This window comes from Salvelinus namaycush, chromosome 8, assembly GCF_016432855.1.
Source record: "Salvelinus namaycush isolate Seneca chromosome 8, SaNama_1.0, whole genome shotgun sequence".
Lineage (NCBI taxonomy): Eukaryota > Metazoa > Chordata > Actinopteri > Salmoniformes > Salmonidae > Salvelinus > Salvelinus namaycush.
This window is the reverse complement of record NC_052314.1, coordinates 8,674,220-8,696,903: the sequence shown is the minus strand read 5'-3', so window position 1 is coordinate 8,696,903 and position 22,684 is coordinate 8,674,220. Positions and strand designations below refer to the sequence as shown.

At 42.2% G+C, this 22,684-nt stretch overlaps 1 protein-coding gene across 1 annotated transcript in view; it reads left to right on the top strand.

The window, feature by feature from the left end:
* The window catches only part of LOC120052369 (dual specificity protein phosphatase 8-like), a 91,016-nt gene that overhangs the window by 33,395 nt on the left and 34,937 nt on the right, over positions 1 to 22,684 (top strand). The window contains exon 2 of the mRNA XM_038999229.1: positions 156 to 294. Within this exon, the coding sequence (XP_038855157.1) occupies positions 156 to 294 (139 nt within the window). The remainder of the gene's footprint in view (positions 1 to 155; positions 295 to 22,684) is intronic.

Sequence of the window (22,684 nt, the reverse complement as noted above, 5' to 3'; positions counted from 1 at the left end):
AAGATAAATGTGTGCTTTAATGCAAACAGCATTGCTGTTTTTATCAGTGCAACTTGTTTTACTCATGGGTTATGACAACTTCATATTCCTTTTGCAATAAATGATACTAACCCAAACCTCCATTGACATCTTCTTGCTCACTGGTGTTTCTACAGGTTGAGATGGGCAGGAAACAGGAAGTGGTGGTGTACGACCAGAGTTCCAAAGAGGCGGGGCAACTGTCCAAAGACGGCTTTGTCCACATCCTGCTGGGCAAGCTGGAGGGCACCTTCCATCGAGTCTCCCTGCTCACAGGTAGGCACTTGCTGTGTGTGTGTGTGTGTGTGTGTGTGTGTGTGTGTGTGTGTGTGTGTGTGTGTGTGTGTGTGTGTGTGTGTGTGTGTGTGTGTGTGTGTGTGTGTGTGTGTGTGTGTGTGTGTGTGTGTGTGCATACGAGTGTGCGAACCACCATCCTGGAATCAGTGTTTACAAGCAGATGGTGTTTCACAGCTGATCCAAAGTCAGTTCCTGTGTGTATATTACAATGTGGCCTGCATTGAACAAGTAGGCATGGTGCAGTGTGCGATGCTTCTGTTTGGACAGCAGGTATCACTAGTGGGCAACATCTGTAATAGTGTTCATCATTCTTTCACTCACTCATTAAATGTTCCACTCATACATTGTTAATAATGCATTGATTTATTATATGACATATTGTTCACTCTGTAGAAGGAAGGAATAGGAAAATAGTCATTGTGAACATCTATGAGTTTTGCATTGCAGACCTCTCCAAAGAGTCCCCCACCCCTCTCTCTTTCACTCTCCAAGTCCTTTGAAATTGAGGCTTAAGCTTAAATTCAACTATTAATACCTGTTTCTCAAATCAGCCAGTCTTATTTACCATGCTTAATAGCTTTTTCGTTTTGGCTGGTAAGCACCCTCAGACTTAGAAAGGAGGCCTGACGTGGGTATTAATCTGGCTCTGAAGAGACTTAATACCTTCTCAGTATCTATCTAGGACTGCAGCGCTGCAGAGAGACAGTGGCAGTAAGCACACAGATGCTCACACACACACGCAATAATCTCCCTCACTCAGGATTGGGAGAGAGACAGTGTGTATGTGTGTGAGTGTGCATATGTGTGTGTAAAGTTGTTTCCTACCCCTGCAAATCTCCAAAAGCATAGTAAGATTAAACTTTCCATGAGTCATTCACACATAATCACACACACACACACACACACACACACACACACACACACACACACACACACACACACACACACACACACACACACACACAAGTAAGCCTGGAATTTTCCATTTCAGCTTTTTGATGAGGCTACCACCTATCCCTCTTAAAAAAGACCCATCAGAGATTCTCTTCTCAGTCTTTCTGCATCTCTCTCTCTCTCTCTCTCTCCCTCTCTCTCTCTCTCTCTCTGTCTCTGTCTTTGTGTCTCTCTCTGTCTCTCTCTGTGTCTCATCTCTCTCTCTCTCTGTGTGTGTCTCTCTCTCTCTGTGTCTCTCTCTCTCTCTCGCTCTCTCTTCCGTTCTCTGCTGTTTCCACGACAACAGTGGAAGAGAATATGCTGGAGGATGATTCAACCAATGGGAAAGACTTTTGTTGTGTGGTATCGGGGTCAGTGGTGTTAACAGTCATAGCGGAATAATGTGTGTGTATGTGTCTGCATGAATGCATGCATTCGTGTGTGTGTGTTTCGGGGTCATGTGCGATAGATAACAGTGGTCTGTCTCCATCTGAGCTCCATATTACTGGGTCATAAACAGGACTGGCAGTCTGAGCCAGTCCACTACCTGTAAGGATGTTACTTCCTGTTTAGAGTGGCATGTGTGGGCATGCATGTGTGTTTGTGAGAGAGAGAGAGACAGACGGACAGTGTGTCAGCTCCCCTGCTGTTCTGAGGGAAGCAGCGCTGGCCGGTTGGCAGGGCGGCATGGAAGTGACGACGTCAGGGGTCAGAGGCCAATCTGTGCCAGCTTGACCATCTGACATCTGGTCATGCGTCGTGTGACATTGGTTCTGGCGTCTGGTCACACGGGTGTTAATTGCCGTTTTTCACCTGTCTCTCTTCTTCAGTCTTCAGCATATCAGAATTAGACCTTCAGTTAACAAAGTTCATTTATTTCCCCCATCCTCCATCCCTATCCTCAGATTCATTTAACAGTTATTCTGGTTTAATTGTCTCAGAATACCCAGGGAATACCCCATTTCTTCCCCCCACTCCCCCAGTCTTCAGGGAACAGGGCCTGATTTATGATGTCATTAACGGTGCCAATGACTTCATACCAAGGGATGGCTTGATGTGGGCCCAACAGCTCACACACTCACTCACTCACACACACAATTATAAACGTGTACACACACACACACAATTCTAAACATGTAGACGCATACACACACAATTATAAACGTGTACACACACACACACAATTATAAACATGTAGACGCATACACACACATACACACACATACACACACACACACACACACACACACACACACACACACACACACACACACACACACACACACACACACACACACACACACACACACACAATTCTAAACATGTAGACACACATAACAGCACAGTGCTCCAAGGGAGATAAAGGAAGAGGGACGGCTAGGATAGAGAGATGAAAAGAAAAGAAGCCTTTAAATGGGATAGACAGAGTGAATAAAGGAATAATTGCAGCAGTTTGGTCTCGCTGTCTGGGGGAGAGCAAATTTACTGCCTAAACTGTAATGTACACACAGGCATGTTAAATGGAGGATTAAAACACACACGTGCTGCTATGGACACACAGACACACACACACACACACACACACACACACACACACACACACACACACACACACAGTCCTACCAGGGCCAGTCCAGTCCCCAGTGGGTGGAGCCAGTATGTTTGTTACAGTGGTTAGCTGACAACAACACTAGAGCATAGCTCTTATCCCATTGTTCCTATGTTAGCATAGCTATCATAGGAGAGAGAGGGGGAAAGAGAGAGAGAGAGGAAGCCAGAGAGATGTTTGTATGAGCAATGCAGGCATGACTATAAAATCAAATCAAATGTTATTTTCATATGCGCCAAAATACAGCAGGTACCTTACCTTGAAATGCTTACTTACAAGCCCATAATCAACAATGCAGTTGAAGAAATAGAGTTAAGAAAATATTTACTAAATAAACTAAAGTAACGTAGAGAGAGAAGAAAAGGAGGATATAGAGGGGGTCATCTAGGGTTAGCAGAGGTAGAGAGATATAAATTAGATGGGGAGAGAGAAAGGTAGGGTCCCACTTTATTTGGATAGTCTGGATAGATGGTCTACAGATGGTCATACTATCAACAAACTATCTGTTAATAAGCAACTGCTTGTCTAAGGTTACGGTTAGGGTTAGCGTTAGGTTTAGAATAAGGGTTAGGGTTAGGGTTAGTAAACAGTCAGTTGAAATGTTTGTCTGTAGAGCATCTACAGACGAACTATCCAAATAAAGTGTTACCAAAAGAAAAGATGCAGATGATGAGAATGCGCCCTCTGCAGATGAGAGTATGTGAAGAGAGAGAGAGAGAGAATAGGAGAGGATGGAGAGAGCGAGAGACAGCGGTGCAGCTTCCGAGTGAGCAAGCTCTGCAGATGAGATGAGGACAAAGGCAGAGATTGGAGATAGAGAGAGAGGTAGAGAGGTAGGGGGAGATGCAGGTGTGAGAGTGTGTGTGTGGTCTTCAGATGTGCAGTGACTGTTTGTAATCTCTCCAAGTGCCATCTGCCTGTTTTTTTCTCAGGATTACTAAAGATACACACCAAAGTGGAAGGGAGAGGGAAAGAGAGAAAGAGGGAGAGGGAAAGAGAGAAAGAGGGAGAGGGAGAGGGAGAGGGAGAGGGAGAGGGAGAGGGAGAGGGAGAGGGAGAGGGAAAGAGAGAGAGAGAGAGAGAGAGAGAGAGAGAGAGAGAGAGAGAGAGAGAGAGAGAGAGAGAGAGAGAGAGTGAGAGTGAGAGTGAGAGTGAGAGCGATTAGAGAGAGAGGGAGTGAGAGCGATAGCGAGCGAGAGAGAGCAAGAGAGAGAGAGAAAGAGAGAGGGAGAGAGAGAGAGAGAGAAAGAGAGAGGGAGACAGAGAGAGAGAGCGGGAGAGGGAGAGGGAGGGAGGGAGGGAGGGAGGGAGGGAGACAGACAGACAGACAGACAGACAGACAGACAGACAGACAGACAGACAGACAGACAGACAGACAGCATGTGCCACTTGTGCCTAGATGCCCTACATTGGCAACGGGGATGGAATGGGAAAATAAATCATCAAATCCGTATGCTACTTGCAAGATCCATCCAAAGCCCTGTACATTGTGTGCAATCATTACTCCACCTCCACCAATGTGTAGCAATGACATCAGGAATAGCCATTTTGAGCCAGAATGCTCAGCACACATTAGTGACGGAGAAGGGCAACATCTTATGAGTTCCAACCCAACTTCCCTATTTAAATAAAATAAAATAAAATGTTATTGGTCACATACACATGGTTAGCAGATGTTATTGCGAGTGTAGTGAAATGTTTGTGCTTTTTGTTCCAACAGTGCAACAATATCTCACATGTAATCTAACAATTCCACAGCAACTACCTAATACACACATATCTAAGTAAATTAATGGAATAAGAATATATACAATACCGTTCAAAACGTCGGGGTCACTTCAAAATGTCCTTGTTTTGAAACATTTTTGTCCATTAAAATAACATCAAATTGATCAGAAATACAGTGTAGACATTGTTAATGTTGTAAATGACTGTTGTAGCTGGAAACGGCAGATTTTTTATGGAATATCTACATAGGCGTACAGAGGCCCATTATCAGAAACCATCACTCCTGTGTTCCAATGGCACGTTGTGTTAGCTATTCCAAGTTTATCATTTTAAAAGTCTAATTGATCATTAGAAAACTCTTTTGCAATTATGTTAGCACAGCTGAAAACTGTTGTTCTGATTAAAGAAGCAATAAAACTGTCCTTCTGTAGACTAGTTGAGTATCTGGAGAATCAGCATTTATGGGTTCGATTACAGGCTCAAAATGGCCAGAAACAAAGAACTTTCTTCTGAAACTCGTCAGTCTATTCTTGTTCTGAGAAATGAAGGCTATTCCATGCAAGAAATTGCCAAGAAGCTGAAGATCTCGTACAACGCTGTATACTACTCCCTTCACAGAACAGCGCAAACTGGCTCTAACCAGAATAGAAAAAGGAGTGGGAGGCCCCAGTGCACAACTGAGCTAGAGGACAAGTACATTTGAGTGTCTAGTTTGAGAAACATACGCCTCACAAATCCTCAACTGGCAGCTTCATTAAATAGTACTCGCAAAACACCAGTCTCAACATCAACAGAGAAGAGGCAACTCTGGGATGCTGGCCTTCTACGCGGGGGGGGGGGGGGGGGGTTATTTTAGATACTCTTTGGAGAGTTAGGATTTCAGATGTTTTCAGAAGATGGGAAGAGACTCTGCTGTCCTAGCTTCAGGGGGAAGCTGGTTCTACCATTGGTGTGCCAGGACAGAGAAGAGCTTTGACTGCCCCCATAGGGGTCAGAGGGCCAAGAGACCAGAGGTGGCAGAAAGAAGTACTCGGGTTGGGTTGTAGGGTTTGAGCCTGGAGGTAGGGAGGAGCAGTTCCTCTTGCTGCTCCGTAGGCAAGTACCATGGTCTTGTAGTGGATGCAAGCTTTGACTGGGAGCCAGTGGAGTGCGTGAAGGAGCAGGGACACATTGGAGAACTTGGGAAGACTGAACACCAGGCGGGCTGTAGCGTTCTGGATAAGTTGCAAGGGTTTGATGGCACAGCAGAATGGAGATGACAAGTTCCTGGATTAGGACTGGCGCCGCTTCCTGTGTGAGGTAGGTTCATACTCTATGGATGTTGTAGAGCATCAACCGGCAGGAGGGAGTCACTGCTTTGATGTTTGCAGAGAACGACAGGGTGTTGTCCAGGTAACGCCAAGGTTTTTGCACTCTGTGAGGGGGACACCGTGGAGTTGTCAACCTTGATGGAGAGGTCTTGGAGCGGGCAGGCCTTCCCCGGGAGGAAAAGATGCTCAGGGTTGTTGAGGTTGAGCTTTAGGTAATGGGCCAACATCTAAGCTGAGATATCTGCCAGACACGCAGAGATGCATGTCGCCACCTGGGTGTCAGAAGGGGGAAGGAGAAAAGTAGTTGAGAGTCCCTGAGGGACACCAGTAGTGAGAGTACGTGGTGCAGACACAGATCCTCTCCACATCATCTGGTAGGAGTGGCCTGTCAGGTAAGAGTGTGCAGAGCCTGAGATGCCCAGAGGGTGGAGAGGAGGATCTGATGGTTCACGGTAGAGGTCGACCGATTATGATTTTTCAACGCCGATACCGATTATTGGAGGACCAAAAAAAGCCGATACTAATTAATACAACAATACTGAATGAACACTTTTATTTTAACTTAATATAATACATCAATAAAATCAATTTAGCCTCAAATAAATAATGAAACATGTTCAATTTGGTTTAAATAATGCAAAAACAAAGTGTTGGAGAAGAAAGTAAAAGTGCAATATGAGCCATGTAAAAAAGCTAACGTTTAAGTTCTTTGCTCAGAACATGAGAACATATGAAAGCTGGTGGTTCCTTTTAACATGAGTCTTCAATATTCCCAGGTAAGAAGTTTTAGGTTGTAGTTATTATAGGAATTATAGGACTATTTCTCTCTATACCATTTGTATTTCATATACCTTTGACTATTGGATGTTCTTATAGACACTTTAGTATTGCCAGTGTAACAGTATAGCTTCCGTCCCTCTCGTCGCCCTTACCTGGGCTCGAACCAGGAACACATCGAAAACAGCCACCCTCGAAGCATCGTTATCCAGTGCTCCACAAATGCCGCGGCCCTTGCAGTGCAAGGGGAACAACTACTTCAAGGTCTCAGAGCGAGTGCCGTCACCGATTGAAACGCTATTAGCACACACCCTGCTAACTAGCTAGCCATTTCCCATTGGTTACACCAGCCTAATGTCGGGAGTTGATAGGCTTGAAGTCATAAACAGCTCAATGCTTGAAGCACAACGAAGAGCTGCTGGCAAACGGACAAAAGTGCTGTTTGAATGAATGCTTACGAGCCTGCTGCTGCCTACCACCACTCAGTCAGACTGCTCTATCAAATATCAAATCATAGACTTAATTATAACATAATAACACACAGAAATACAAGCCTTAGGTCATTAACTTCTAGTTCCTCCCAAACCCGGATCCGGGAGCACCCCCATCAGTAAAAAAGCTGACTAGCATAGCCTAGCATAGCGTCACAAGTAAATACTAGCATCTAAATATCATTAAATCACAAGTCCAAGACACCAGATGAAAGATACACGTCTTGTGAATCCAGCCATCATTTCTGATTTTTAAAATGTTTTACAGGGAAGACACAATATGTAAATCTATTAGCTAACCACGTTAGCAAAAGACACCACTTTTTTTACTCCACCATTTTTTTATTGCATCAGTAGCTATCACAAATTCGACCAAATAAAGATATAAATAGCCACTAACCAAGAAACAACTTCATCAGATGACAGTCTGATAACATATTTATTGTATAGCATATGTTTTGTTAGAATAATGTGCATATTTCAGGTATAAATCATAGTTTACCATTGCAGCCACCATCACAACTCTCACCAAAGCAACTAGAATAACTACAGAGACCATCGTGTATTACCTAATTACTCATCATAAAACATTTCTTAAAAATACACAGCGTACAGCAAATGAAAGACACAGATCTTGTGAATCCAGCCAATATTTCAGATTTTCTAAGTGTTTTACAGCGAAAACACAATATAGCATTATATTAGCTTACCACAATAGCCAGAAACACAACACCATTTACCAGCAGCAAAGGTTAGCGATCGTAACAAACAGGCAAAAGATATATAATTTTTGACTAACCTTGATATTCTTCATCAGATGACAGTCCTGTAACATCATATTACACAATGCATATAGGGTTTGTTCGAAAATGTGCATATTTAGCGGCACAAATCGTGGTTATACAATGTGATTAGTGGCCAAAACTTCAAGCAATCTGTCCGGCGCCATCTTGGAGAGGCACCTATTCTAATCGATAAGTAATCATAAACTTGACTAAAAAAATACAGGTTGGACAGCAAATGAAAGATACATTAGTTCTTAATGCAACCGCTGTGTTAGATTTTTAAAATTAACGTTACTGCGCAATACAGCGTGCGCTAAAGCGAGACCGCACCGAAATTCATGGCGGAATTATTATTTGACATTTGTCAACATAAATACGAATTAACAGCATAAAGACTGCTTACTATTTGCTGAGCTTCCATCAGAATCTTGGGCAAGGTGTCCTTTCTCCAGAACAATCGTCTTTTGGTTGAAAGATGTCCTCTTCTCCTGTAGAAATAGCAGCTAACGATAGCCACCCACTGGAGAGGTGTCCAACTCGTGAAAGCGCGTCACAAAGAAATCCCAGAAAATCGCAATAAACTAATATAAACTGCTATAAGTCGGTTTAAATTAACTACCTTATGATGTCTTTAACACCTATAACGAATAAAAACATGACCGGAGATATAGAACTGCTAAAACGAAAGCTTTTGCAGGACGCCATTGTGATGTCCCTCTTGCGCCAGGCGCCCCGTTGAAAAGAACGGTACTTCCGTTCCATGAGCTTTTATAGTCCCCCAGATGGTGCAATCCACTCCATTCAAATTCTCACCGCTTACTGACATCTAGAGGAAGGCGTATGCAGTGCATGTAGCCCCATAGCTTACATGGGGACTTATAAACTGACCTCAGAACAGGGACCTCGATTTCAGAAATCTCACTTCCTGACAGGAAATGTGCTGCAGAATGAGTTCTGTTTCACTCAGAGAAATAATTCAAACGGTTTTAGAAACTAGAGAGTGTTTTCTATCCAATAGTAATAATAATATGCATATTGTACGAGCAAGAATTGAGTACGAGGCAGTTTAATTTGGGAACGAAATTATTACAAAGTGCAAATAGCACCCCCTATTGACAAAAATTAATATGGTCAAATCCAGAAACTATATTTTTGTAAACAAAACGTTTATTCTTTCAGTGAAATACGGAACCGTTCCGTATTCTATCTAACGGGTGGCATCCCTAAGTCTAAATATTGTACAACTTTCAATGTTATGTCATAATTATGTACAATTCTGGCAAATTAATTACGGTCTTTGTTAGGAATAAATGGTCTTCACACAGTTCGCAACGAGCCAGACAGCCCAAACTGCTGCATATACCCTGACTGCTTGCACGGAACGCAAGAGAAGTGACACAATTTCCCTTGTTAAAAGAAACTCATGTTAGCAGGCAATATTAACTAAAAACGCAGGTTTAAAAATATATACTTGTGTATTGATTTTAAAGAAAGGCATTGATGTTTATGGTTAGGTACACATTGTTGCAACGGCAGTGCTTTTTTTGCGAATGCGCTTGTTAAATCATCACCCGTTTGGAGAAGTAGGCTGTGATTCGATGAGAAATTAACATGCACCGCATTGATTATATGCAACGCAGGACACGCTAGATAAACTAGTAATATCATCAACCATGTGTAGTTAACTAGTGATTCTGTTAAGATTGATTGTTTTTTATAAGATAAGTTTAATGCTAGCTAGCAACGTACCTTGGCTCCTTGCTGCACTCGTGTAACAGGTAGTCAGCCTGCCATGCAGGCTCCTTGTGGAGTGCAATGTAAGGCAGGTGGTTAGTGCGTTGGACTAGTAACCGGAAGGTTGCAAAATCGAATCCCCGAGCTGAGAAGGTAAAAATCTGTCGTTCTGCCTCTGAACAAGGTAGTTAACCCACCATTCCTAGGCCGTCATTGAAAATAAGAATGTGTTCTTAACTGACTTGCCTAGTAAAATAAAGGTTAAAAAAATGTAATTCAATCTGCCACAATCGTTGTTCAAAAATGACGATTACCGATTGTTATGAAAACTTGAAATCGGCCCTAATTAATCGGCCATTCCGATTAATCGGTCGACCTCTAGTTCACGGTGTTGAAGGCACTGGATAGATCTAGGAGGATGAGAACAGAGGAGAGAAGTCTCTGATCCGCCTTAAAGCCTGACTGGTTAGGTTCAAGAAGATTGTTCTGAGAGAGATAGCGAGAGAGAGCTCAAGTGTTTTGGAAAGAAGGGATACCGGTCTGTAGTCTTTGACTTCAGAGGGGTCGAGTGTTGGTTTCTTGAGGAGGGGAGCAACATTTTGAAGTCAGAGGGGCAGCCAGTGTTCAGGGATGATGCGGGAAGTGAGAAATGGGTAAGGTCTCCAGAGATGGTCTGGAGAAGGGAGGAGGGGATGGGGTTGAGCGGGCAAGTTGTCGGGTGCCCGAACCTCACTAGTCACAGGATTTCATCTGGAGAGAGAGGGGAGAAGGAGGTCAAGGCGTAGGGTAGTTCTGTGTGAGTGGTACCAGTGGACTCAATAGGCTGAGTGAATGAGGAGCGGATGTCATCAACCTTTTTTTCAAAGTGGCTGACAAAGTCGTCAGCAGAGAGAGAAGGGGAGGGGTGGAGGATTAAGGAGGGAGGAGAAGGTAGAAAAGAGTGCTAATCTGTTAATCCTCCTGGTATTGTGCAGCTTCTGCTCAGAGCTCTGAACAGGCCTGGAGGGATGGCTGCAATGCTAACATGCTAACAGTTAACAGGCCTGGATATTGCTGTAATGCTAACATGCTAACAACTAACAGGCCTAGGGTAATGGCTGTAATGCTAACAGTTAACAGGCCTGGGGTAATGGCTGTAAAGCTAACATGCTAACTCTGAGTCTCAGACTGCCTGTCAGTCTGTCAGCCTGATGAGGAAACATAAACACATCATAATAGGGAGACGTTAGGAGATGAAAGAGACCGCGCACACACACACACACACACACACACACACACACACACACACACACACACACACACACACACACACACACACACACACACACACACACACTCACACAACACACACACACACACAGAAGCCGCTGTGCAAGTGCCTTTAGGCCTTGATGAGATTGGGTGTGGGTGTGACTGCACAGTCTACAATGCAAAGTTTAATCCAATTATGTGTCATTCCTCTGTGCTCTTATACAACAGGGCGGCGGCCCTTGTGTGTGTGTGTGTGTGTGTGTGTGTGTGTGTGTTTCTGTGTGTGTGTGTGTGTGTGTGTGTGTGTGTGTGTGTGTGTGTGTGTGTGTGTGTGTGTGTGTGTGTGTGTGTGTTTCTGTGTGTGTGTGTGTGTGTGTGTGTGTGTGTGTGTGTGTGTTTCTGTGTGTGTGTGTGTGTGTGTGTGTGTGTTTCTGTGTGTGTGTGTGTGTGTGTGTGTGTGTGTGTGTGTGTTTCTGTGTGTGTGTGTGTGTGTGTGTGTGTGTGTGTGTGTGTGTGTGTGTGTGTGTGTGTGTGTGTGTGTCTGTGTGTGTGTGTGTGTGTGTGTGTGTGTGTTTCTGTGTGTGTGTGTGTGTGTGTGTGTGTGTGTGTTTCTGTGTGTGTGTGTGTGTGTGTGTGTTTCTGTGTGTGTGTGTGTGTGTGTGTGTGTGTGTGTGTGTGTGTGTGTGTGTGTGTGTGTGTCTGTGTCTGTGTGTGTGTGTGTGTGTGTGTGTGTGTGTGTGTGTGTGTGTGTGTGTGTGTGTGTGGCGCTGAGTTCATCTTGGGAGACAGACTCTCACAATGCAGCCGTTCAGAGAGGTATTCCAATGCGCTATATAAAGCGGTCTGTGTGTGTTTGTATGTGTATTGGTTAGATAGACCTATTGAGGAGGTGAGATAATTCACGTCATTCCATCCAGCTGAGTGACGGTCTGTGTGTGTGTAGATGTCCATTTATTGCAGGCCTGTAGCATGACATGTCTGAGGTCTCGCCACCATTCTCAGAATGGAAGCTTTGTGTTTCTCTTTCCTTTCCAACACCGGGTGGAAATTCCCATATCCTATTGGCTATAGACCCAGAGTAGCACACGCTTATATTCAAAGGCAGTTACAGTGTGTGTGTGTGTGTATTCAGTATTCTATATGTGGCCTGTGCAGGATTCAAACCAACAACTCCGGTATTCCAAGGACAGTGCTCTTACCAACTGAGCCAATTGGAATCAATGGCCAAATGATAATCCCAGCACATTTTACAAGCACTCAACTGCTCATACGCTTTGTATAAAGCCTTTTTAATGTGGGAATTAAGCCACCATAAAGTCCACTGTAATACATGGAGCATGTTGCCATTTGGCACAGATTTTGTATTGAATTGCATGGCTTTTTCAAAATGTTCTCTAGCAACCTCACTACATTATTGACTACCAAATGGTTCGAGCTGAATAATGATTGGGATGTGTGTGGTCTGAAGTGGATGTATGGGATCATATGATTGGATGGTTTAGGTTCCCAGCTGCATTTTGATTGGTCACAGTTGAGGTCATTGAGGTCACAGTTATTATGGTTGGCTGCCATGGGTCATGGCCCTGTCTCTCGCTCTCTCTTTATTTCTCCCTCTCTCTTTCCCTCACACTTCTCCTCCAGATCTCCTTCCCCCTCTCCCCATTCACACCTCTCTACCCTCCCTGTCATCCCCCTCTTCTTCCTCTCTTCCTATCTGATCCTTCACCATTACGCTCCAGGTTCTCCTGCCAGATCAATGATTTCATTGAGAAGAAGCCAGTCGTGCCATTAAGAGGTCACCATCCCACGGGTCTGGCACATTATTCTCAATGACCTCCTCCCCTTCTTCCTCTCTCCTCCTCCCCTTCTTCCTCTCTCCTCCTCCCCTTCTTCCTCTCTCCTCCTCCCTCTTTTCCCTCCACCTTTCTCTGTCTCTCTGTCTTCTCTCCCTCTGAGCTACCCCTTTCCTCGCCTCGCTGATCCCTTCCTCTTATACCTCTCCTCCACCTCCCTTCTCCTCCCTTTCCCCCTTTCCTCTTCTTTCTGATCCCCTCTTCTCATGCCTCTCCTATCCGCTCACACTCCTCCACCTCCCCTCTCCTACCTTTCCCCCATCCCTCCTCCCTCTGCTCCCTCTCTCTCTCTCTCTCTCTCTCCCTCTCTCTCTCTCTCTCTCTCTCTCTCTCTCCCTCTCTCTCTCTCTCTCTCTCTCTCTCTCCTCCTCCTCTCCTATTTCATGGTGCAGAGAACAGAGGTTTATATTTAGCTCCAGTCTCCTGCGGTCGTCACATCTGGCGCCAGTGGCCTGTGCGCTCTCACCCTGCCCTGTAGACACACACACACTGGAGAAAAACCTCATACTTGCACTCTAAATAGTAGGCATTTTAGGTATGCGAAAATATAACGTTTTATAGTATGTGGAATTTTGAAAATCAACTATGCTTTAAATGCCATGATGGTATATGCATTTCGGCTTTTCATGTAGAATCGCTGCACACTTTTGAGGAAGAGACTCATGTGTGTTTGACAACATTTGAAAATCAGCTGATAATGAGATAAGCGGACACGCTGTACCCAAATAAACCTATGGCAAGAATGAACACATTAACATACAGTGCTGGCAAACACACATACACGCCTGCACACACACGCGAACACACACGCAGTCCCACACACACAACTCAGAGGTACTGGTTTTCTTAGCTGTAACAGTTTTCTGTAGCAGTGTTCTGTAACAGTTTTCTGTAACAGTTTTCTTTAACAGTTTTCGGTAACAGTTTTCTGTAACAGTTTTCTGTAACAGTTTTCTGTAACAGTGTTCTTTAACAGTTTTCTGTAACAGTGTTCTTTAACAGTTTTCTTTAACAGTTTTCTGTAGCAGTTTTCTTTAACAGTTTTCTGTAACAGTTTTCTGTAACAGTTTTCTTTAACAGTTTTCTGTAACAGTGTTCTGTAGCAGTGTTCTGTAGCAGTGTTCTGTAACAGTTTTCTGTAGCAGTGTTCTGTAACAGTTTTCTGTAACAGTGTTCTGTAACAGTGTTCTGTAACAGTGTTCTGTAACAGTTTTCTGTAACAGTTTTCTGTAACAGTTTTCTGTAACAGTTTTCTGTAGCAGTTTTCTGTAGCAGTGTTCTGTAACAGTTTTCTGTAGCAGTGTTGTGTAACAGTGTTCTGTAGCAGTGTTCTGTAGCAGTGTTCTGTAACAGTTTTCTGTAGCAGTGTTCTGTAGCAGTTTTCTGTAACAGTGTTCTGTAACAGTTTTCTCTAACAGTTTTCTGTGCGAGTGTTCTGTAACAGTGTTCTGTAGCAGTGTTCTGTAACAGTGTTCTGTAACAGTGTTCTGTAGCAGTTTTCTGTAACAGTTTTCTGTAGCAGTGTTCTGTAACAGTTTTCTGTAACAGTTTTCTGTAGCAGTGTTCTGTAACAGTTTTCTGTAGCAGTTTTCTGTAGCAGTTTTCTGTAACAGTTTTCTGTAGCAGTTTTCTGTAGCAGTTTTCTGTAACAGTTTTCTGTAGCAGTTTTCTGTAGCAGTTTTCTGTAGCAGTTTTCTGTAACAGTTTTCTGTAGCAGTTTTCTGTAGCAGTTTTCTGTAGCAGTGTTCTTTAACGGTTTTCTGTAGCAGTGTTCTGTAACAGTTTTCTTTAACAGTTTTCTGTAGCAGTTTTCTGTAACAGTTTTCTGTAGCAGTTTTCTGTAGCAGTTTTCTGTAGCAGTTTTCTGTAGCAGTTTTCTGTAACAGTGTTCTGTAACAGTGTTCTGTAAAAGTGTTCTGTAACAGTTTTCTGTAACAGTTTTCTGTAACAGTTTTCTGTAACAGTTTTCTTCAACAGTTTTCTTCAACAGTGTTCTGTAACAGTTTTCTGTAACAGTTTTCTTTAACAGTTTTCTTTAACAGTTTTCTGTAGCAGTGTTCTGTAAGCAGTGTTCTGTAGCAGTGTTCTGTAGCAGTGTTCTGTAGCAGTGTTCTGTAGCAGTGTTCTGTAGCAGTGTTCTGTAGCAGTGTTCTGTAGCAGTGTTCTGTAACAGTGTTCTGTAGCAGTGTTCTGTAACAGTGTTCTGTAACAGTGTTCTGTAACAGTTTTCTTTAACAGTTTTCTGTAGCAGTTTTCTGTAGCAGTGTTCTATAACAGTTTTCTGTAGCAGTGTTCTGTAGCAGTGTTCTGTAGCAGTGTTCTGTAGCAGTGTTCTGTAGCAGTGTTCTGTAACAGTTTTCTGTAGCAGTGTTCTGTAACAGTTTTCTGTAGCAGTGTTCTGTAACAGTTTTCTGTAACAGTGTTCTGTAACAGTGTTCTGTAACAGTGTTCTGTAGCAGTGTTCTGTAACAGTGTTCTGTAACAGTTTTCTGTAACAGTTTTCTGTAGCAGTTTTCTGTAGCAGTTTTCTGTAGCAGTTTTCTGTAGCAGTTTTCTGTAACAGTTTTCTGTAACAGTTTTCTGTAGCAGTTTTCTGTAGCAGTGTTCTTTAACGGTTTTCTGTAGCAGTGTTCTTTAACAGTTTTCTTTAACAGTTTTCTTTAACAGTTTTCTGTAGCATTTTTCTGTAACAGTTTTCTGTAGCAGTTTTCTGTAGCAGTTTTCTGTAGCAGTTTTCTGTAACAGTTTTCTGTAACAGTTTTCTTTAACAGTTTTCTGTAACAGTGTTCTGTAACAGTTTTCTTTAAGTTTTCTGTAACAGTTTTCTTTAACAGTTTTCTGTAGCAGTGTTCTGTAACAGTTTTCTGTAGCAGTGTTCTGTAAGCAGTGTTCTGTAGCAGTGTTCTGTAGCAGTGTTCTGTAGCAGTGTTCTGTAGCAGTGTTCTGTAACAGTGTTCTGTAGCAGTGTTCTGTAGCAGTGTTCTGTAACAGTGTTCTGTAGCAGTGTTCTGTAGCAGTGTTCTGTAACAGTGTTCTGTAACAGTGTTCTGTAACAGTTTTCTTTAACAGTTTTCTGTAGCAGTTTTCTGTAGCAGTTTTCTGTAGCAGTGTTCTATAACAGTTTTCTGTAGCAGTGTTCTGTAACAGTTTTCTGTAGCAGTGTTCTGTAGCAGTGTTCTGTAGCAGTGTTCTGTAACAGTTTTCTGTAGCAGTGTTCTGTAACAGTTTTCTGTAGCAGTGTTCTGTAACAGTTTTCTGTAACAGTGTTCTGTAACAGTGTTCTGTAGCAGTGTTCTGTAACAGTGTTCTGTAACAGTTTTCTGTAACAGTTTTCTGTTACAGTTTTCTGTAACAGTGTTCTGTAACAGTGTTCTGTAACAGTTTTCTGTAACAGTTTTCTGTAACAGTTTTCTGTAACAGTTTTCTGTAACAGTTTTCTGTAACAGTTTTCTGTAACAGTTTTCTGTAACAGTGTTCTGTAGCAGTTTTCTGTAGCAGTGTTCTGTAAGCAGTGTTCTGTAGCAGTGTTCTGTAGCAGTGTTCTGTAGCATTGTTCTGTAGCAGTGTTTTTTAACAGTTTTCTGTAGCAGTGTTCTGTAACAGTTTTCTGTAGCACTGTTCTGTAAGCAGTGTTCTGTAGCAGTGTTCTGTAGCAGTGTTCTGTAACAGTTTTCTGTAGCAGTGTTCTGTAACAGTGTTCTGTAGCAGTGTTCTGTAGCAGTGTTCTGTAACAGTGTTCTGTAACAGTGTTCTGTAGCAGTGTTCTGTAACAGTGTTCTGTAACAGTTTTCTTTAACAGTTTTCTGTAGCAGTTTTCTGTAGCAGTTTTCTGTAGCAGTGTTCTATAACAGTTTTCTGTAGCAGTGTTCTGTAACAGTTTTCTGTAGCAGTGTTCTGTAACAGTTTTCTGTAGCAGTGTTCTGTAGCAGTGTTCTGTAGCAGCGTTCTGTAACAGTTTTCTGTAGCAGTGTTCTGTAACAGTTTTCTGTAACAGTGTTCTGTAGCAGTGTTTTGTAACAGTGTTCTGTAACAGTTTTCTGTAGCAGTTTTCTGTAGCAGTTTTCTGTAGCAGTGTTCTGTAACAGTTTTCTGTAGCAGTGTTCTGTAACAGTGTTCTGTAGCAGTGTTCTGTAACAGTGTTCTGTAACAGTGTTCTGTAGCAGTTTTCTGTAGCAGTTTTCTGTAACAGTTTTCTGTAGCAGTTTTCTGTAGCAGTGTTCTGTAGCAGTGTTCTGTAGCAGTGTTCTGTAACAGTTTTCTGTAACAGTTTTCTGTAGCAGTGTTCTGTAACAGTTTTCTGTAGCAGTTTTCTGTAGCAGTTTTCTGTAGCAGTTTTCTGTAGCAGTTTTCTGTAGCAGTTTTCTGTAGCAGTTTTCTGTAGCAGTTTTCTGTAACAGTTTTCTGTAGCAGTTTTCTGTAGCAGTTTTCTGTAGCAGTTTTCTGTAGCAGTGTTCTTTAACAGTTTTCTGTAGCAGTGTTCTGTAACAGTGTTCTGTAACAGTTTTCTGTAGCAGTTTTCTTTAACAGTTTTCTGTAGCAGTTTTCTGTAACAGTGTTCTGTAACAGTGTTCTGTAACAGTTTTCTTAAACTTTCTGTAACAGTTTTCTTTAACAGTTTTCTGTAACAGTTTTCTGTAACAATGTTCTGTAGCAGTGTTCTGTAACAGTGTTCTGTAACAGTGTTCTGTAACAGTTTTCTTTAACAGTTTTCTGTAGCAGTTTTCTGTAGCAGTTTTCTGTAGCAGTGTTCTTTAACAGTTTTCTGTAACAGTGTTCTGTAACAGTTTTCTGTAGCAGTTTTCTGTAGCAGTTTTCTGTAGCAGTGTTCTTTAACAGTTTTCTGTAGCAGTGTTCTGTAACAGTGTTCTGTAACAGTGTTCTGTAACAGTGTTCTGTAGCAGTTTTCTGTAGCAGTGTTCTTTAACAGTTTTCTGTAACAGTGTTCTGTAACAGTGTTCTGTAACAGTTTTCTTAAACTTTCTGTAGCAGTTTTCTGTAACAGTTTTCTTAAACTTTCTGTAACAGTTTTCTTTAACAGTTTTCTGTAGCAGTGTTCTGTAACAGTTTTCTTTAACAGTTTTCTGTAGCAGTGTTCTGTAACAGTTTTCTGTAGCAGTGTTCTGTAGCAGTGTTCTGTAGCAGTGTTCTGTAGCATTGTTCTGTAGCAGTGTTTTTTAACAGTTTTCTGTAGCAGTGTTCTGTAACAGTTTTCTGTAGCAGTGTTCTGTAAGCAGTGTTCTGTAGCAGTGTTCTGTAGCAGTGTTCTGTAACAGTTTTCTGTAGCAGTGTTCTGTAACAGTGTTCTGTAGCAGTGTTCTGTAACAGTGTTCTGTAACAGTTTTCTTTAACAGTTTTCTGTAGCAGTTTTCTTTAACAGTTTTCTGTAGCAGTTTTCTGTAGCAGTTTTCTGTAGCAGTGTTCTATAACAGTTTTCTGTAGCAGTGTTCTGTAACAGTTTTCTGTAGCAGTGTTCTGTAACAGTTTTCTGTAGCAGTGTTCTGTAGCAGTGTTCTGTAGCAGCGTTCTGTAACAGTTTTCTGTAGCAGTGTTCTGTAACAGTTTTCTGTAACAGTGTTCTGTAGCAGTGTTCTGTAACAGTTTTCTGTAGCAGTTTTCTGTAGCAGTTTTCTGTTACACTTTTCTGTAACAGTTTTCTGTAACAGTGTTCTGTAACAGTGTTCTGTAACAGTTTTCTGTAGCAGTTTTCTGTAGCAGTTTTCTGTAGCAGTGTTCTGTAACAGTTTTCTGTAGCAGTGTTCTGTAACAGTTTTCTGTAGCAGTGTTCTGTAGCAGTGTTCTGTAGCAGTGTTCTGTAACAGTTTTCTGTAACAGTTTTCTGTAGCAGTGTTCTGTAACAGTGTTCTGTAGCAGTGTTCTGTAACAGTGTTCTGTAGCAGTGTTCTGTAGCAGTTTTCTGTAACAGTTTTCTGTAGCAGTTTTCTGTAGCAGTGTTCTGTAGCAGTGTTCTGTAACAGTTTTCTGTAACAGTTTTCTGTAGCAGTGTTCTGTAACAGTTTTCTGTAGCAGTGTTCTGTAACAGTTTTCTGTAGCAGTTTTCTGTAGCAGTTTTCTGTAGCAGTTTTCTGTAGCAGTTTTCTGTAGCAGTTTTCTGTAGCAGTTTTCTGTAACAGTTTTCTGTAGCAGTTTTCTGTAGCAGTTTTCTGTAACAGTTTTCTGTAGCAGTTTTCTGTAACAGTTTTCTGTAGCAGTTTTCTGTAGCAGTTTTCTGTAGCAGTTTTCTGTAGCAGTGTTCTTTAACAGTTTTCTGTAGCAGTGTTCTGTAACAGTGTTCTGTAACAGTTTTCTGTAGCAGTTTTCTTTAACAGTTTTCTTTAACAGTTTTCTGTAACAGTGTTCTGTAACAGTGTTCTGTAACAGTTTTCTTAAACTTTCTGTAACAGTTTTCTTTAACAGTTTTCTGTAACAGTTTTCTGTAACAATGTTCTGTAGCAGTGTTCTGTAACAGTGTTCTGTAACAGTGTTCTGTAACAGTTTTCTTTAACAGTTTTCTGTAGCAGTTTTCTGTAGCAGTTTTCTGTAGCAGTGTTCTTTAACAGTTTTCTGTAACAGTGTTCTGTAACAGTTTTCTGTAGCAGTTTTCTGTAGCAGTTTTCTGTAGCAGTGTTCTTTAACAGTTTTCTGTAGCAGTGTTCTGTAACAGTGTTCTGTAACAGTGTTCTGTAGCAGTTTTCTGTAGCAGTGTTCTTTAACAGTTTTCTGTAACAGTGTTCTGTAACAGTGTTCTGTAACAGTTTTCTTAAACTTTCTGTAACAGTTTTCTGTAACAGTTTTCTGTAACAGTTTTCTTTAACAGTTTTCTGTAGCAGTGTTCTGTAACAGTTTTCTTTAACAGTTTTCTGTAGCAGTGTTCTGTAACAGTTTTCTGTAGCAGTGTTCTTTAACAGTGTTCTGTAACAGTGTTCTGTAGCAGTGTTCTGTAGCAGTGTTCTGTAGCAGTGTTCTGTAACAGTGTTCTGTAGCAGTGTTCTGTAACAGTTTTCTGTAACAGTTTTCTTTAACAGTTTTCTGTAGCAGTGTTCTTTAACAGTGTTCTGTAACAGTGTTCTGTAGCAGTGTTCTTTAACAGTGTTCTGTAACAGTTTTCCGTAGCAGTTTTCTGTAACAGTTTTTTGCAAATGTATTAAAAATAAAAAACAGAAATACCTTATTTACATACGTATTCAGACCCTTTGCTATGAGACTCAAAATTGAGCTCAGGTGCATCCTGTTTCCATTGATCATCCTTGATATGTTTCTACAACTTGATTGGTGTCCACCTGTGGTAAATTCAATTGATTAGACATGATCTGGAAAGGCACACACCTGTCTATAAGGTCCCACAGTTGACAGTGCATGTCAGAGCAAAAAGCAATTGTCCGTAGGGATCCGATACAGGATTGTGTCGAGGCAACATATCTGGGGAAGGGTACCAAAACCCAGTGTTCTCCATCATTCTTAAATTGAAGAAGTTTGGAACCACCAAGACTCTTCCTAGAGCAATCAGGGGATAAGAGCCTTGGTCAGGGAGGTGACTAAGAATTCGATGGTCACTCTGACAGAGCTCCAGAGTTCATCTGTGGAGATGGCAGAACCTTCCAGAAGGACAACCATCTCTGCAGCACTCCACCAATTAGGCCTTTATGGTAGAGTGGCCAGACGTAAACCACTCCTCAGTAAAAGGCACATAACAGCCTGCTTGGAGTTTGCCAAAAGGCACCTAAAGGACTCTCAGACCATGAAAAACAAGATTCTCTGGTCTGATGAAACCAGGATTGAACTCTTTGGCCTGAATGCCAAGCATCACGTCTGGAGGAAACCTGGCACCATCCGTACGGTGAAGCATGGTGGTGGACCATACAGAGATGGGCTCTCTGGCAAAAAGGATTTGGGGCATTTGGAAATGATTTTAACTTAAATATTATGTATTCATAGAGTACTGTAAATACCAGTAGAGGCTTCTCAGAGGAGGAAGGGGAGGACCATCCTCCTCATTGAATTAAATAAAAATATTGAGACTTTTAGATAAAACTACACAAAATATATTCACGTCACCAAATACTTGATTGAAAACAAGGTCTACAGTAGCCTCTATAGCACTTTGTAGGGTAGCACCATGGTGTAGCCGGAAGACAGCTAGCTTCCGTCCTCCTCTGTGTACATTGGGTTCCCAAGTGGCACAGCGGTCTACGGCCCTTCATCTCACTGCTAGAGGGGTCACTACAGACCCTGGTTCGATTCCAGGGTGTATTACAACCGGACATGATTGGGAGTCCCATAGGGCTGCGCACAATTGGTCCAGCGTCGTCCAGGTTAGGTTTTGGCTGGGGTAGGCTGTCATTATAAATAAGAAGTAGTTCTTAACTGACTTGCCTAGTTAAATGAAGGTTAAGTAAAAAATAAAACATTGACTTCAATACAAAACCTAGGAAGATCATGGTTCTCACCCCCTTCCATTGACTTACACAGTAAATATGGCAGCTTCTGGAGGATGTCCTCCATACTATCCAAACTCTTGCAGCATGAACTGACATGTTGTCCACCCAATCAAGGATCAGAGAATGAATCGAGTACTGAAAGCATAAGCTACATCTAGCTAGCACTGCAGTGCATAAAATGTGGTCATTAGTTGACTCAACTAAGACAATAGTTGAACAGTTTTGAACAAATGTATATCTTCAACAATGAAGGAGAAGCGAGAGCGAGAGCGATATATTTTGTCATTTTTTTTCACTTTCAGTTTCACTTACTTAGCTAGCAAATGCAGCTAGCTAGTTTAGTCTACTCAAACACCCTACTCAAATAGAGGGATGTTATGTTAGCTAGCTGGCTATGACTATCCAACACTGCTAATATGGTAACAACGATGTAGGCTGTGTGTAGCGGTTAGCAGTTACGACATGGTTTGGCTTGGAAAGGTAGCAGCCTAAACCTATCAATATGACATTGAACTGGGTGAATGGAACAGGAATGACAGTTAGCCAATATGTTGTAATAGAAATAAGGCCATGCTCATAAAAACATATCGTCCTCCCTCATCTTAAACAGTAACGACCGCCACTGATAAATACATATTTAACACACACACAGTAAGACGCTGGTGTTGTAAATACATGTTAAACACTCCCGTTGAGCCTCCTGGGCTTCTGTTTCCTGTTAAAGGCTGGAGATTTTCCATCCCCGTGGCAACAGCAGGCTAAATTTGGAGTTCCAGTCGAGCCTAAGGCCCCCGGTCCATCCAGTGAGGAATGCTGCAGTTTGTCATCATTCCATTCCCAGTCTTCCTCATTTCCCTCCTGTTTTCACTCTGTCTCTTTCTCTCACACACACACACACAATAGACATAACCGTACCCATACACACATACACAACATACACAAATTCCCACAAATACACACACAGTTTACAAACACAAACATACATACAGACACTTAGGCTGCCACAAAACCTTTACTTCCTGCCTCTTGTGTAACAACTTCCTATTTCAGATGAGGCGAAGTGACGTCAGGGTCAGTGTGGGAGAGGGAGACGCCTATGGCGGGTGGATTGTGTGTGTGTGTGTGTGTGTGTGTGTGTGTGTGTGTGTGTGTGTGTGTGTGTGTGTGTGTGTGTGTGTGTGTGTGTGTGTGTGTGTGTGTGTGTGTGTGTGTGTGTGTGTGTGTGTGTGTGTGTGTGTGTGTGTGTGTGTGTGTGTGCGTCAAAGCCATAGAGATCCTCAGAGATCCTGTATGTATTGAATAGGGCTGGGAATTATCAGGGACCTCGTGATACGATTTTGTCAACATGCTTAGGTGCCGATACGATATGTATTGCAATTCTCACGATTCTATATGCATTGCGATTCTATACTGTGATTTTATTACGATTTGATGTTCCAAACATATTTCTTACCATATGTCTG